Below are 16,082 nucleotides of genomic sequence, written 5' to 3'. Positions count from 1 at the left end.
TGGGAGGGTGGGTTCATTATGCGTGGGTGCATCACGCGAGTAAATACGGTATTTCTTGATAAAGGTGGCTATATTGCCTCGCATTCAGCATTCTCAAGATTGTAGACAATCCTGACCTTTGTTTAGCATAAAATGTTGAGGATGATTCAGGGGGCTGTTTTATGCGCTGAATGTTATCCTCGTTCTCTCGCAGGGCTCTGCCACCACGAGTGGGTGCTGTGCCAGCTGTGGCAGCTCATCCGCAGTGTTGGATCGGCGAGCGGTGTGCGTGCCTTCCTTGACCTGCTCGCATTCACTACCAAGCCCACTGGGCCCGAGTTTCGGCTGCTCGTCCTCTTCTGCGACTGTGCCACCCACCTTGTCACGTGAGTGCTGGGATCATGGTTTTACACGTGTTCTCACTCTACTGTATTCTATTGCAAAGCAGATTGCTGTCTCGTTCTGAATCTCTCAAAAGGTGACCATTTTGTTACTCTGTTGTTTATCGCTTTCCAGGGTGCAATTGTTTTTGCCCAGGTGCTGACTGGCACAAATGGGGCCGCCCAGGTTGTGTTTTCTGTTTCTGGGACTCTCAAAAATCACTTCCGTCTTTTTGGCAATAAGGCGAAGGGCTATTATTAGTTTCTCACTCATTCGTGGTTTCCGGACGAGCGCAAAACGATGCAATTCTTTTCAGTGCGCTTGTCCATGCTGCTCGCTTTTGCTGTGGAAGTGCGCGCCAGTTTCTCTGATGCAAGGGAGTTAAGCGGTGACTTCGTCAAATCGCCGCTCAACTACCGAATCAGAATCTATACATTAGATGTCAGCCTGTCATATGAGAAGTTACATTAGAGTTCACAATCAAATGTTGAGGAGTGAATGAGATCCCAAAAGCGTGCACAGTGAGATGACGACTTGACCTCCATGTTTCCACTATCATCACTTCATACCCCTCATTTGATGTGTGTACAATTACACATACCTTTATTGTGAGGGATAATTGTCTAACAGTCACATAAGGTTTCTGTAGAATTATCTTTCATGGATAAGGCATGTCTGTTTTAATAATACAATTTTTTTTGTCATTTTATACTATACTTTCTAGAATCTAGGTCGACCTCTAAAGGTCCGAAGCCCAGAAAAAAAAAAAAAACCTACCTTTATTGTCGGACGAACCAAACAGCAAAGACAGAGTTCACAAAGAGAAAAGCATTTTTTGAACATGAAGATTAAACAAAACAGTTGGTTCGTGATGCAGATAACTTGAGAAACACAAACGCTAGTCCTGTTGTGTCTGTTTCTTTGCCGTTTTTTTCACGCCGCTTGCATCAAAAATATGCCGTGTTTGTCAATACCGCGCTCGTTCCGAGTGGTCACTGACTTCTTCATCACTGTCTGCAAACAGTGCACAATCCTCAGTGCCATCAAGGGCATTGGATATGCTGCATTTTTAAAAGAGTGCACAATTAAAGTTCCTGGCGCAGCCCCTCCAGCGAAGCACATTTTTGTCGTCCACTCCAATATCCAGCCCGACTTGCATGTGGACGATGACTTCGCAACTAGGACAACTTTCCTTTTACAAGCAGCACTGTAATGACACCATCTGTTAGGCACTATTGAGCTACGCCACACACAGAGCACTCGAAGCGCGACTTGAAATGACAAACGACTCGCCACAAAGATAAAAATGGCAGCCTCATGTGTGTACTTAAGCCAGGTGTTGGCTTGTCTACTAATGGCTATAATTCTGTCTCGCTGGTGCCAGTTGTGCACTATTTTGCTCAATGAAAAATGTTGAGTTTTTCAAAATTCTTGAGTCGGCTTAGACCATGGAGTTTGATGCAAAGAAATTTAGGAAGACCTATAGGCCTAGACTCGAATAAATACGGTAGTCACTCCATAAAATTACAAAAATGGAAATTACAATATTTTTCTTACATAGATTTCAAGTCAGCATTAAAAAAATTGCAAAGAATGGAAGTACACTATCTTTCTTAAATAGATTTCAAGTCAGAACTAGAAAAAATTGACCCAAGCATCAAAATTTTACCCTGTCATTAATCCCGCTAAAATAGGGAGGCAATTGCCAGGCAGATTCCAAAGCCTGACATATAGGCCCCTTGAAATGCACCACGATAGCACGGACAATTTAGGGTAGGCCCTTCTAGTGCGCCAACGAATGCCGGTTGTAGTACAAAGACCAGGACAGAGCTAAGAGTCGACAGACGACATCACACCATACATGCACACTCGGTAGGTATCAATCTCAATATAAGTCACAATATGACTTAGATGGTGTTTCAAACAACCGGAACAATCAAATTGCGCTCTGAATGAAGTGTCATGCATTACAAACAATTCAAGAACACTTAGTCGAATATTTAGCAAGCGTATCCAGTCCACATTTCCCAGAATGCATCTCGAGTATTTCTCTTCCAGGAAACACTCACACACTCCCGCAATGATCGTTGTTGTTCCGATCTGTTGTTGGCCTGTCTCCTCAGCGACACTTTTCAAAACTTTTCACTGTTCTCTCGCCATCATCACTTTATTCTTTCATATCAACTGACTGCACTTGATCAACACACCTTCATCACTGGCTTCCCCACTATCCTTTGCCATACTTGCTCACTATCCTGACACTCTGTCTCCACCTGCTTATGTTTTCTGGCTCCTGGATTTGTTCATATTCCACGTGATTGATCTATGTATAGCGCAGCCAAAGCTAAGAAAAGGGCGAGATCCTTTTGTCCGGTTCTACTCGTGGCTTTGCTTCGCATTGCATCATACTTCCTTTTGCGATGTTTGGAGACTTCGCCCAGTGTTTCACGCGAGACTAGTATGTGGCGGCCATGGTGACTACGCAGCTCATGATGCTCAAATCAGCCAACGGCAGTGGACATGTGTATGTGGCACAGAAATTTGGATATATGACATTATTTATAAAGAGGAGGAGGAGCATTTTTAGCTGACTTTCAGAAATCATTGTAAATTCTAGTCTGGGTGCTGCGCTATAATGTTTTGCTTGCACGTTCTCAGGAGCCTTGACTACCGATTAATAGGATTTTCTGACCATGATAAAAACTGAAGAAGTGTTCCAGGGCCCCTTTAAAATATTATTGGGATTTTTCGAATATATGCAGGATGTATTTACCTAGTAAAACAGGGAAAATTCAAGGAGGCTGACCAATGCAATTGCATGCCAGTTAATTTATCGGCTCCTTATCTCCATTTACTTCATCTCTTGGTAAGTATGTTTTGCATTGTTATCAGCCTTTATAAGATTGAGGCTTCAATTTGGTGGCCTCTTTATATGTTTATTGTGCACTTGAGACTGCTAGTCAATGGTTACATTATTTAAGTTTGTCTTTATATGTGCTAGTAAACACAGTTCAAACATACCAAGGGCAAAATAGAGAATTATACGGGACCCAGCATTGCATTGGCCCTGATGTGTCCTGAAACTGGGCCTATAAAATGTGTGTGGTGCGTTGTTTACATCAAACTTAGTCGTTGAATTGAGTGAGTATATACTGATACTGATACTGATACTGTCTCTTCTGCAGCATCCTGGATGACCTGGAGTTGTACGAGCAGCAGCGACCTTTCACCCTGGATGACCTGGTGTCCATCTCGGCGTTCCTCAACACGTTTGTCTTCCGCCTTGTCTGGAATGGGCTCATTGGTGGGAGTAACGCTTATTCTCGCTTTCATTTCTAGTTGATATTGGGCCAGGGGGCATTTTAGAAATGTTCTAGTTGGAAAAGACAAAAAGAAAATATGAGCCATTAGCAAAACTCTAGGATAATGTGTCTTTGCTGTCACAATATTATCTGGGATTTTATGTTCCAAAACCACGAAATGATTACGAGGAACGTTGCTGTGGTGGGCCCCAAAAATTTTGACCACACACATCACACAGTGCACGGGCCTCTAGCATTTCGTCTCCGTCAAAATACGACCGCTGCAACTGAGATCGAACTCGCATCCTTTAGGTCGGCAGCTGAGCACTGTAGCTGCTGCGCCATTGTGGCAGACAATGTGTCTGCTCTCGCCATAACTCTGAATGCTTAGAAATGTAACACTGCCACAGTGCAACCATGGGTTCCCATGCACTCCAGAATAGCTGGTCAGGCAGATACTCTTTGTCTAGTAATTTACTAGTGCCTGTTTATTTATCATTGCAATAACAATTTATGGGCACTATCAGCAGGTTTTCGCAGTTGGTATTGGTATCACCATTCTTTTTTACATGTAAAGTTCAAATTTATAACATCATACTGTGCATCGGATGTTCTACCTGCAAGTAAAAGCTCACGAGTCCTGGTGATGAACGTGACTGAAGCAGAGATGAAACGAGCTAGCCCTCTCCATCCCCTAGAGACTGCATTCAAAAACGTCACCCCCGCGGGTGAGCCCTATTGTCAATTGCTCATCAAGCAGAGAGGAAATGTCCGCCCATTTTTCGCAAGGAGCATGAAGGGTGTGCCAGTGGAGTGTTGTGCTGCGACTCTTGAAGGGCGCGGTCGCAAGCACTGTTTTGGCATACTTCAGGAGATGGCTTGTACAGCCTTCTATATGCTGTGTGGAGTCATCTCCACCCAATGCCTTGCGTGAAGACGACAGACCGCAGAAAAACCGCTTCTCTCTCTAGAGCGTCCAGATGCTCTTACACCAGCCTTCTGAAGAGTAACGTGAGATCAGATCCAAAAGAGTTCGCTGCTATCAATACTTCATAAGACATGACAATTTGTTGCTACTGCATTCATTGATTCAGTCTTAAGCAAAACAGTGCGATTTTTTATTCCTTCAATGCAGTGGTCAGAGTAACAGCCAGCCAGTGTAGGCACAGAGGTGCAGCCAAGGAAGGCAAAGGGGTAGTTGAACCCCCTCGCCCCCTAGTTCAAGCCCCTAGACCCCCTCCTTGGCTACACTATGGGCTCGTAGTCAAAAGTACTCGTGAAATTGTGCAAGGCGTTTATTCTCACGAGCTTCAGTTTTTGTGCTCACTGTATCACCTGGAACAGCTACACCCTTTGTGAACTTCTTGATAAAGCTCTGTCGTTTCTGTCTGTGCAGATTTGAAGACGGTGAATACCAACCAGCTGTTCTGCTCATGTCACACGTTACTGATGTTGCTGTACAAACGGGACTGTCGGCGCAGTTACACTCCGCCGGACCACTGGCTCATCAAGTAGGTGCCACTTGAGCGACAGAGCACATCTGGTGTGCTTACTCTTCATGAGCACAACATGCCTGTGGACTCCATGTCCATCGCTTTACTGCTCGTGGATGTGGAATCTTTGTCATCTTGTTTAGCGTGTCCTGCAGTAGAAATTCTTTTTACAGCATTTGAAATGATTCAAATGAAATAGTTATATAAAAACGTCAACACATTACGTTGACTGGCTAGTTGGTGCTTGTCGACAGCGCAACCACACAACATAGGACGTACAGGACATGGTGCCCCATTCTCTCATCTTTTTTGTGTCATTTTGTTGGCTAAACGCTGGTAGAAACAACAAGGTAGCGGAAATGACCAGGCAAAAAAAGTTTTAAAGGAATCTGGCCACCTTGTACACAAGGCAGCTGTGTTGTAGTTAAAAAGTAGTTGGTTTCGTAATTGTTGTGTTTTGAAGCCATCTATTCAAGGGATATCTGCATTGCTGTACAGCTAGACTTTGAGGTTGAGTTTGCATATGAACTGCACCTCGATTGATTTTTTATGAGGAGGTCCCGCCTGCGGTTTGTAACCTTGGGACCTCCCCCTGCATTATTGCCTGCAAAGTATTGCACTTTTGATGCCACTAATCAAATTGATTGATTAATTGATTGACTGAAAAAAGCAGTGTAAAAACATATTTTGTACCTAATGCATTGTAGCATACTACAACACACAAAAAGACACTCATCAACCACTCACACAATAAAATTCACATCAAGGGCCCACGATTATGTGGGATACGTGAGGGGGTCAGGAAAACCCGTGTATTCAGAAGTAATCTGGGCTTTCCCACTGCTGCGTGCCTTGTAACCATGTGAGAACTTTGCTGATCTCCAATTGTTGTAGTTTAGTTAATATCCATTGGCTTTTGCAGGGACGTCAAGGTGAGCACGTTCATGAGCGACCTCGAGAAGGGCAAGAAGGCAGCGCAGGTCCTGCTGCAGAAGGTGCCCCACATCATTCCACACAAGGAGGTCAGTGCTTGTTTGGATGGCACGTTTTGAGCATTCATTTCGTTGGCTTCATTGCGATTGTCTTGCCTTTTTGTTGTAACAATATCTCGTTGCCTATACAAGAATTAAGCATAGCACCGATAACTTTCTGGAGTGTAGTTGCCGTACTGTGTTGGCTATTGTGAAGGTGGTGGCACTCAGCACGATGTCAAGTTTGCTCGTATGGGGTACTGTCAGAAGCTTGGAAATCAAGCAAACAAATTTTTTCTTTCACTGTAGAAATTGCAAGAAGTTTTTTTAATGACACTTTCTTCTGAAACTGTTGCCTCTATGGGTTAATAAAATGTTTGCACTTGCATACCTCTGTTATAATGAAGTTAAAGTGGACCACCAGTAATTGAAAGTATCTGAAGTTTACTGTTGCTTAAAACCGAACAACTGTTGCTAAATTGATTAGCTGGGTAATAAAAAAAGAACCCTTTGTTTATTATAAATAATGTCTTTCTATCACTTTGTGAATGGCAACTTTTATAATGTTGAGCACTTTTGAGATGCACGATCGATGGTGCAAGCCTTAAAAGATCATATTGTTGAATACAAAGAGGGATTTCATGCTATTGCCACATGGCACTTTTGATTGCAATCAACGATTGTCGCTGTAGTGCAGTCCAAATTTATCCGGATCAAGTGTGACGTAAGCGTTGATCAAATTGCGATCTGGGAGCCAGATGTAACTATATAGGACCATGTAGGAGCACCTGATCTGGATTCAGCTTAGTCCAGATTGGCAATCGGTATTTCCAAAATTTTGAAGTATTCAAAACAAACAACTAAACACTTTTTAGCATGTGTAGCCTGCCTGAAAAGGTGGTTTCGCTGCAGTGTAGGGTCGTTATACCGTGAAACCATCTGTTCAAGGGTTATTAGCATTCTTGTGCAACAGCATCAGCAACAGCATCCTGACTCATTTTTTTTTAATATATTGCACAGCCTTATATGACATAAACAAGGGAAGTTTTAAGCCCAGAACACATATTACTGCTTATAAGTGACATCCTTCTGTTATTCAAATACTGCTAGTAGGAAGCTGATTGATTGGACTACTGCGCGAGTTGGTGCAGATTCACTGAGGCTAACAGCACGATTGATGCGGATGAAGACGAGAAGTGGACACTGCACAGCACTGTTCCGTGTGTATCCAAATTCAATTGAGAAATTTTTCTAGACTGACCATCGTTTGTTCTGACTGCTTCGATCTAAGAAAGTGGTGCTTACACAGACCTAGCAATTTCTTTTTTTTATCATTACATTGTTGGAACACGCTAAAAAGGAACTTTATTTGTTTGCCTCGGTACATTCTTGGCTCATGCCAAATTTCTTGTGAATGTGCTCGCAGAGGGTGGTCCTATTTCGAAAATACGTGACCAACGAGAAGACTGTGCTAGGCCTGACCGAGTCTGCGTGTGCGCTTTCCCAGTCCACGCTCATCACCGTGCACAGGACACGCATTGTCGAGGTTGGTATGCCACAGTTCGCGATGCACGCTTGAGCCACAAAGACCTTGCTTGCCTCATCTTTTAGCATTGTCATGGTTATTAGTGTGGATGCATGCCTGAATTGTGGCTAGTCTGTTGGTACACTTGCACCTAGATACAAGGAACTCGGATATAACAAAATGCTGGTTATAACATAGTAAATGAAAAATAGTCTTGCAATACATGTAGTATTAAAAATATATACATGTAGAAGAATATTTCTCTGTGTTGTTGTTCATCAGGAATGACAGTCAGTGTGCCTGTGTAGGCACTTTTAAGTTTTTCAGGTATAGAAATCTGAAAATGATAATTTAGAGAATAAAAAATGTATAAAAACACTTGGAGTTGGACATAACGGGGCAGGCAAGTTGCTTTGGTATCTAGGTGTACTGTGAACTGTTATATGTATTCTTTATTCTTGTTTTCTTTTTGCCTCTCAGGATGGTTATCAGCAGTTGGCCATGTTGCCCACGCAAGGTCTCAAAGGTGTCATCAGGGTGCGCTTCATCAATGAACAGGTCAGTAGCAGAGGAAACATGAGTTAAAAAAAAGGACCTCGTAGGACACTTTTTCTCAATCTGATATTGCACCTGTAATAATCATGAATGTAGGATATTAATAATGAACATATGGTGATGTAGTAGAGCTCTCGGAGGGGAACTTATCAGTCTCAACTGATTTATTGTTACACTGTAGCATTCTTTTATGAGAGGGCTTCTGCCCTTGCTTTCTCAAGTTTTTGGGGACTTGTTTTTTTAGTGTTCCAGGCACTTTTGTACATTATCCTGCCAGCAGCAGTCTAATAATAAAGAGCAAAAAAAGAGAGAGAGAAGAAAAAGAATAAAACTGGTCAAAATGCCTGTTACACTTTAAATAGCCACAATGACCCACGTTCCACAGTAACCTGGTGTATTAAATCTTACTGTTGTTGTGCACTGTCTTATTTAATTCATGCATTATGTGTATGGTGTGCATCTGATTGACTGCTGTGAAGCTTTCCAGTGTATCAGGTGGCCAAGTTCCCCTCAAGCTGCTCATTGCATTTTTTTTTGCTTAGTCATCCTCGCAACTTTGTTTTAAATGTACTCAGGTCAATCAAAACATTTTTTTAGTACGATACCAGCATGCAAGTGTTAACAGCTGCTGCAGTACAGCTGGCACAGTGCTCTGAATTTAATCGCGACAATGCCAAGTACACTTTTGCACTGATGTACTTTGCATTTGTTGCTCGTGTAAGTATCCCAAGCTTTCAAAATTTAATCTGGAGTTTCCCTCCTCTGAGGCGTTTCATACTCGTATTGTGGTTCTGGCATATACTGTATTTACATGCATAATTTGTGCACTTTTTTTCACAATTTCGAGGCTCAAGAAGGGGGTGGGCAAATAATGCAAGGATTTTACGAACGCATACGAAATAATGGACGATAGTCCTGATGCGTGCAGCATACGCATTAAAGAAAATATAAAATAAATTGGAGCATTGAGAAGGTAGTATACTTGTTTATTTAACAAAATTAGCACGTACTCTAACCAGTCAATCCGGTCATGCGTGGTCTAGTCGGAATCGTGTATCGAGAGGTTCGATTGAGAATCATCGTCACAGCCGCTGTCACCTCCCTACCCAAGAGCGTCGCCCTCGGTCCTGCCCAGCGCATAGGATTGTCTCATTTTCTTGAAGCTCTTCTCAGCAATGCTGAAAGAAACTAGGTCCCGCAAGAGGGTGATACTGGAAAACCTGAGCGTTTGCACATTATTGGCAAGGCCTTTTTCAGCGGAAGGAAACTTGTATTAGCAAGCACACACTTTTTTGCTTTCTCCCATACCGATCGCGCCTATCGTCACACATCATAACAACTTCACACTGAAGTGCTTGGCGGTGGCACTATTCCAGTTTTACTTAGAAAACTTCATAACAACGAGCTTGAATTTTGCCATATATATAAATACTGTAGGCCTTCGTAAGGGAACACTAAGAACACGACGGATGGATAGTGAAACCTAAACTGCCTAAATCAATTGAGCGTGTGTTGCAGCAGGGAGGCAGGAAACGAGAGGAACTGTTGGCGCAACAGGCCCAACAGGCCCTCACATACCTCTGGTGACGAAAGTTCGTCATGCTGTGACGTTAGCGTGCATTCTCACTATGGTAGAGATGGAGAGATAAAGGAGGGTGAATGCTCGAGCAGCTTCGGCGAACCGTCAACAGGTTTGAGTCTTAGTGCACGGTATTCTATTGAACCCTAGCTCGGGGAAAGTCCTTGGAAGAAGGGACTTCGCACTTGCAACCAATTTGGCTGCGCTTGCCTGATCGGTAGGGTGTCCGTCCAAAGGTCCAAAGTCTTTGTGCGTGTGCCGGCGAATTGGCTCGGCCGGGTCGAGGAGCGCAATGAGTAAATTTTTTTCGTCATAAAGCTGAAAAAATACTGGGGGCACGTGAACTATACAACTAAGTATGGTACAGTCGAACCTCGATATATCGAACGGCGCGGCGATCGCGAAAAAGTTCGATATATCCAGAATTCGATATAAAAAATCACGAAAAAAATGCGTCAACAGCTTGCTGAAAACAACCAACAAACCGTTCAAGCGTGGTGCAGTAAATACTCACTTGAAGATTCAAACATAGTATTTATTGTGTTGGTTTAAAATATTGAAAAAGAGTAGCCTGCTTTTTGTTGGCCATAGCGTGTTTGACGACTGGGTCCTCAATATAGTCCAGGCGATCCATAAGTGATAGGCTGGTGCCTTCAATCGCGCTGCAGTGGCGGCGCACAAGGGCCAAGGCAGCTACGGCCTCAGCTGATGTCGGGAGCGGGGCACCATTAGCGCTTGCGGGATCCACCTCGGCAAAGTCTTCATTTGGCTGCTCATCAGTAGCTTTGGCGACAATCTCCACATCCGTGAGCTCAGCCGTTCGGAGTTAGGCCTGTCGCGCACCACAGTGCGCGACAGGCCTAACTCCAAACGCACAAACACTGTGAGAACAAAGACCGATGCCTGCCGATGCTACAAGGGAGGAGCTTGCAACAAGTGCGCAGTGTGCCGTTGACACTATAGAGACTGCAACGACTGCAAGCTGCAAGGCTGCGGCGTGAGTTCGGGTGTAAAGCGGGCACATGGCGCGCCCATGCCGGCTCGCCTGACTATTTTCCTTTCCCGGCGGCAGTGCGGGCCGCGTCCGAGACAGTCGCCTGCGTCCTTTCCCTCCTATGCTTTCCTCCTCAATCTTCACCTCCCACTCTCCCTTCCCCCGTGCGAAGCCGTGTCGGTGCCTTCGTATTGAAAGAAAATAACAGCTCCACGCTTTTCTCTTCACTTTCCTCAATCAAGAACCTCTACCGCAAGGATGCGGCGCGCATACGCCGCTACGTTAAAGTGGCGCTCTCGGTGCCATCGATGTGTGCAGCATTAGTAAACGCCCGCCGCTCTACCGCTACTTTCGAGAGTTGCGGGAAAGCTCGCCGCCTGTCAATGGAGCGCGGGCGGTTTGGGGTGGCTGAGTTCGATATATCCATTATATGTCAAACTTTGTTCGAAATAAAGAATCAATAATGCATGCGATTCCCTGCGTGATATAGGAACCGTTCAATATAGGCAATAATTCGATATATCCGTGTTGGATATATTGAGGTTTGACTGTAAAACCCCTTGAATTGTTATTATCAGCCTGCTATGTATCTTGGTCAGAGAAAGTGTAGAACCAAACGTGCCGCTGCTAGACAAGTTATTCGGAGGCTGAGATGGGAAGCACGACAGTGCATTGCCCTTTGAAAGCAAGAAAGGTGTGCAGGCACCAAAGAATGGCACACATTCCACTGTGGCCTTGGCTGGCATCATGGTGACCATGAAGGCTGAAGAAGCCAGGTCGCCGGAACTCCATGTGGTGTAGATTAAAGTTCTCGTAGTGCTTCAGAGGGCTTTAAGGTGGAGCTTGCTTCTCTGAATGGGCTTACCACATTTGTTAAAAGGCCTTGGTTCCCAAGAGTTGAATAGGATGCATGTCATAGAGCACTCTGGAACATTTGAAAACAACCACTCAGATCTTCCATGAGCGTGGTGTAGCACTTTTTCACCTTGGATGAATCAAATTTTGCTAATGTAGGCGGAGCTGAAGGTGCAAAGATGCGTCGTAGTCATTCTCGAATGATTTGTTCAGTTGAAGTTTAATGATATAAACTGAGCTAATACAAAATTTGAGCTCATACGAATTCGATAAGTTCTCTGGCCAAATTCTGTTGTATTGATTGGGCCGAAATTCAGATGATTCAAACATTTCTTCCCATTGAGGCGGGTGACACAATTATGGGTGCCGAAACTGTCATGCGATGGCCGAAAGCAGCTTGGTCCTGATGCATTGCACCTATGTGCGTGCCCAGTGCACCTAACTGCATTTGCTACCCACATGATCGTGTATGGCAGCAGCAAAACTCCAAAAATACATGTCCATCCAATGCTCACTGAGAGCTAAAGTTGCTTGTTGCAACCGTAGTGACATAATAGAGTTGTGCGAATAGTAAATTTTAAGTTCGAAGCGTACTTGAAGTCAATTCAGAGTGAATAATTCGTTCAAACAATTATGTATCAAATTCAATAGTCTATATTGTATAGTATATATAAAAGTGACCATATTTGTCATGACCCAACTAACCTGCACAATATATATATATATATATATTCTAAATCTGAAACAAGACCTCTGCGAATGCCATTCCTTTTGGTTTAAAGGAAGTAGAAGCAACCTTGAATAACAGCAGTACGTATTTGACTTCTAATAGAATGCAAGTGATCACCTGTATATTATGTTGCATTATTTAATTTACTTTACTTAGAACATATAAGCCAGTATAACAAGCTTTTAAACTTAAAAAATGATGAATCGGTCTGAAGGTACTAATACATTCGTTTAACATAAAAGTGGGCCTTCGTGGCCATGCAAAGTGCCCGTAGCCATGCAAAGGGCCTTCGTGGCCAAGCAAAGTGCCATTAACACCAGCAGCGGACAGCTGCTGGTGTTAATGTGTTAATGCAACTGTTTGGTTCGTTCATGAAGGCGGTTTAGGCGTTGTTTCAGCGTCCTTTTCACTATGGCCTCACTATGCATGGGCGAGAATCACGTCGTGACGCTGCTGGGAAAGAATAGGAAACAGCGGACATCTTGAAAATAAAAGTTCCTTTGTTTTGGTAGCCCAGATGAGATATATTTTTTTATTTCACTACAACGAAATTTTCGCTTTAACGCAATTTTTTTCGTGCCCCGTCTGTTTCGTTGTAGCAGGGTTCGACTGTATCATTCACTGCAATTGCTGTGAACAAAGGTGCAGTTGCTGTTGATGCGATCAATAATAGCAACTACGCAGTTGAAAAGGTATGTGCCTAAAATAGCGGTGAATTAAAGGCAATAAAGTCCTAAAAAAGCACAAAACTATGGTGGAACACCAAAAGCCAAATGTGGGCTTTGACGCACATAGTTTTCCGGCCTTACGTGCACCTTGACGCGCGAATTTGTGGAAGCTGCACAGTCTCTTGTTGGTCTGTTTGCGTGTGTTTGGCAAGACATGCCCGATTTCTTGATGGCAATAAATGTTTTGTGCATATGTTGTGGTTTGAAAACGAGTTTGGTTGGTGTATGTATCAGTGACACAAATATTGGTACTTTCCCCTTGAGATTCATGTCACCACAATATTACCGGATTTGAATTTATGCTTCTAGTGCTAGTACACGTGCTTTACCTGGACATATCACAAATTTGCTGGTAATATTTGCTGCATTATCATTGCTTATAATTATTACGCAATGCCTCATTATGTTCATTGCACTGCAGGGACTAGATGAAGCTGGCATTGACCAGGATGGTGTTTTCAAAGAGTTTCTGGAGGAGACGATCAAGAGGGTGTTTGACCCTTCCCTCAATCTGTTCCGGGTAAGTGATGCTTATCTCATATTAGTTCACTGCAGCATGCTAATGGCAATGAAATACAATATAAATATTTATTTGCTGCTTAGTTTACTGTGAGGTGTTTCTGCGTATTCCCAGTGTTGCATCCAAATACTTCTGTCCAACGAGGCTGCTCGATAATGCACAAGCTGGATGCTCTCTGTTGATAAGACCGGTTTGTACAGCCACTTCTGCTTCAGTCTACTTGTGCACCTATCCACGTGTGCATGATGTAGCACATGTGTGCAGGCTAAAAAGAAACCTGGCAACTTTCTTAATCGTGGTCTTGTGTTGTGCGTCTCGTACTGAGATGCCGTTGATCTGTCGAATAAAAGTAGTAAGCCACTGCTGTCAACTTCGTCTGGTTTGCGTCCTCCTCAAATTACAACACACAGAAATATCGACCATCGTGATTTTAGACAATGTGAGCCAAAGGGTCATGCGAGCCGTTGCTTTGCATATTCTGGCTCGTAGCTCCACATCCATTCATCTTCAGGGTTACGCCATAACTAGGTCAAAGCAGGTCCAAATTGTGTTTTTGCGGTACTTTTCGGCTGTTGCATTGCACGAAATATGGGAATTACGGCTGCGTAAATGTTTAATTTTTTAGCTATGCACAGTCTACCTTTTAAGCATTATTTCGCCGCTGTAAGACCGTCTCCCTGTTTTTGTCATTGCAGGCCACCTCCGAGCAGCGGCTGTATCCATCACCAACCTCTTACATTCACGAAAATCACTTGTCCTTATTTGAGTTTGTGGGCAAGATGCTTGGGAAGGCCGTCTACGAGGTGAGGCATTGTGGTCGGAATTTTATTGTTACAACAATTGGTTAGATGCTCGAGGCACATTCATGCTGTCGTCACCATCACGCTGTCTTGCTGATGCACGACTGTGCAGATTTTGTTAGAGCATGTGAAAATGCATGGCTTGTTCTGCTACGGATATGATGAAGTGATGTAAATGGACTTTCAGTGTTATGCTCACTTTAATGGCCAAGCAAAGGAATCATTCACCCTTCTGCCGTAGTTTCCTTCTAATAACCTAGAGGGTACTCCGGCACTCCGATTGTTCATCCATCGTGGGAGCAAAGCACAATACATGGATTTGCTTGAAGTTTCGGATTGCTGCTTTGAGCACTCTTATGGCATTGCTTGTTGGGTTTTGGCATTTGTTTTAGATAGAAGAATGGATCTATGCAAACTTCGTGAGCTGATATAATTTGGTGAGCCTAAAAAGTTAAGATGGTGAAGTGGAACTGCTGAACATTTTGCTAAAATTTGTCCAGTGAAAAAGTGGCTCCTATCCACACACAGGGATTCGAAAGAACGAAGCTTAGACAAATTCTTGTATTGGCCACATTTGCATATTGGCTGAAGCGCCATGTGTTGCAGCTCCCATTGACTCTGGCACCATAGTTCTTGCTAGTGTATCATTGGGAAACTGTATGCCTCCTAACACTTGCGTGCATGTTGTGTGCACACTCTCTAAATGCTAAACACGAGGGTGAATGTTGATTTCCTACCATGGAGAAAGAAAAAAAGGTAAGCAGAGAGCATTGCACAGTGGGGTGAAGAGAAAGAAAAGTAGTACGTCAGGTATATACATGACAGGGAGTGGCTCTGGTGGCAAACCCTGGTAACAGAATGGGTGTTATAGATTCATGTACACTTAAAGCTCATTTTAACAATGCCTCATTTCAGATTGACGGTACTTCATTATAATTGAAAATTCATTACAAGCATATATTCGTACCTCAAATCTTTTCGAACTCAGATATAAGGAAATATAAGTTGTAATGAAGTAAACAAAAATAGTCTTGCAAGAAATATGGTGTTTGAATTAAACCTTACAATGAATTGTCGGATATAATGATGCTATTTTCATGTAAGATGGCACGTTGAGGTCTGAGTGTAGTTGAGTGACTAGAAGACACCCTATTTACTCATTGCAGAAGCGTACCATTGCACGTTGGCGTGGGACGTTAGGAACTGACAATAAATCACTCATGTGCAGGGCATAGTGGTGGATGTGCCATTTGCGTCCTTCTTCCTGAGCCAACTGCTGGGTCACCAGCACAGTGCTCTATACAGCTCTATCGACGAGCTGCCTTCTCTAGATGCTGATCTCTACAGGAGCCTAACCTGTGTCAAGGTACTCACGCATTTTATGTACATTAAAACTTTAACATTTGAAATAAGGATGTATGAAATGATTGCCTACATTAAGTGCTTCACATGTCACAATAAATATCACTGGTAGTTGTAATACATAAATGCTTAAGCAATTTCTTGCTGACTCAATTAAAATACTGTCTGTCTGTAAAAGAATTAATTTTTTTTGGCTAGTTGGCAGGCATAATTGGCCAAGAATTATTAGCTCAAGAAATAAAACAGCACAAGGGAGGAGACAAAAACTAGGGCTCTTTTTATTCTCCTTTCTTGTGCTCATCATTTTA

At 43.2% G+C, this 16,082-nt stretch overlaps 1 protein-coding gene across 1 annotated transcript in view; it reads left to right on the top strand.

Moving 5' to 3' along the window:
- The window catches only part of LOC142803016 (ubiquitin-protein ligase E3B-like), a 141,298-nt gene that overhangs the window by 72,578 nt on the left and 52,638 nt on the right, over nt 1–16,082 (top strand). Inside the window, exons 15-23 of the mRNA XM_075888114.1 lie at nt 194–365; nt 3,546–3,664; nt 5,059–5,173; nt 6,078–6,177; nt 7,553–7,672; nt 8,132–8,209; nt 13,514–13,612; nt 14,308–14,415; nt 15,641–15,778. Of these exons, the coding sequence (XP_075744229.1) occupies nt 194–365; nt 3,546–3,664; nt 5,059–5,173; nt 6,078–6,177; nt 7,553–7,672; nt 8,132–8,209; nt 13,514–13,612; nt 14,308–14,415; nt 15,641–15,778 (1,049 nt within the window). The remainder of the gene's footprint in view (nt 1–193; nt 366–3,545; nt 3,665–5,058; nt 5,174–6,077; nt 6,178–7,552; nt 7,673–8,131; nt 8,210–13,513; nt 13,613–14,307; nt 14,416–15,640; nt 15,779–16,082) is intronic.

This window comes from Rhipicephalus microplus, chromosome 3 (assembly GCF_043290135.1).
Source record: "Rhipicephalus microplus isolate Deutch F79 chromosome 3, USDA_Rmic, whole genome shotgun sequence".
NCBI lineage: Eukaryota > Metazoa > Arthropoda > Arachnida > Ixodida > Ixodidae > Rhipicephalus > Rhipicephalus microplus.
Note: the sequence above shows the minus strand (reverse complement) of the source record. Positions and strands in the feature narration are given on the sequence as shown.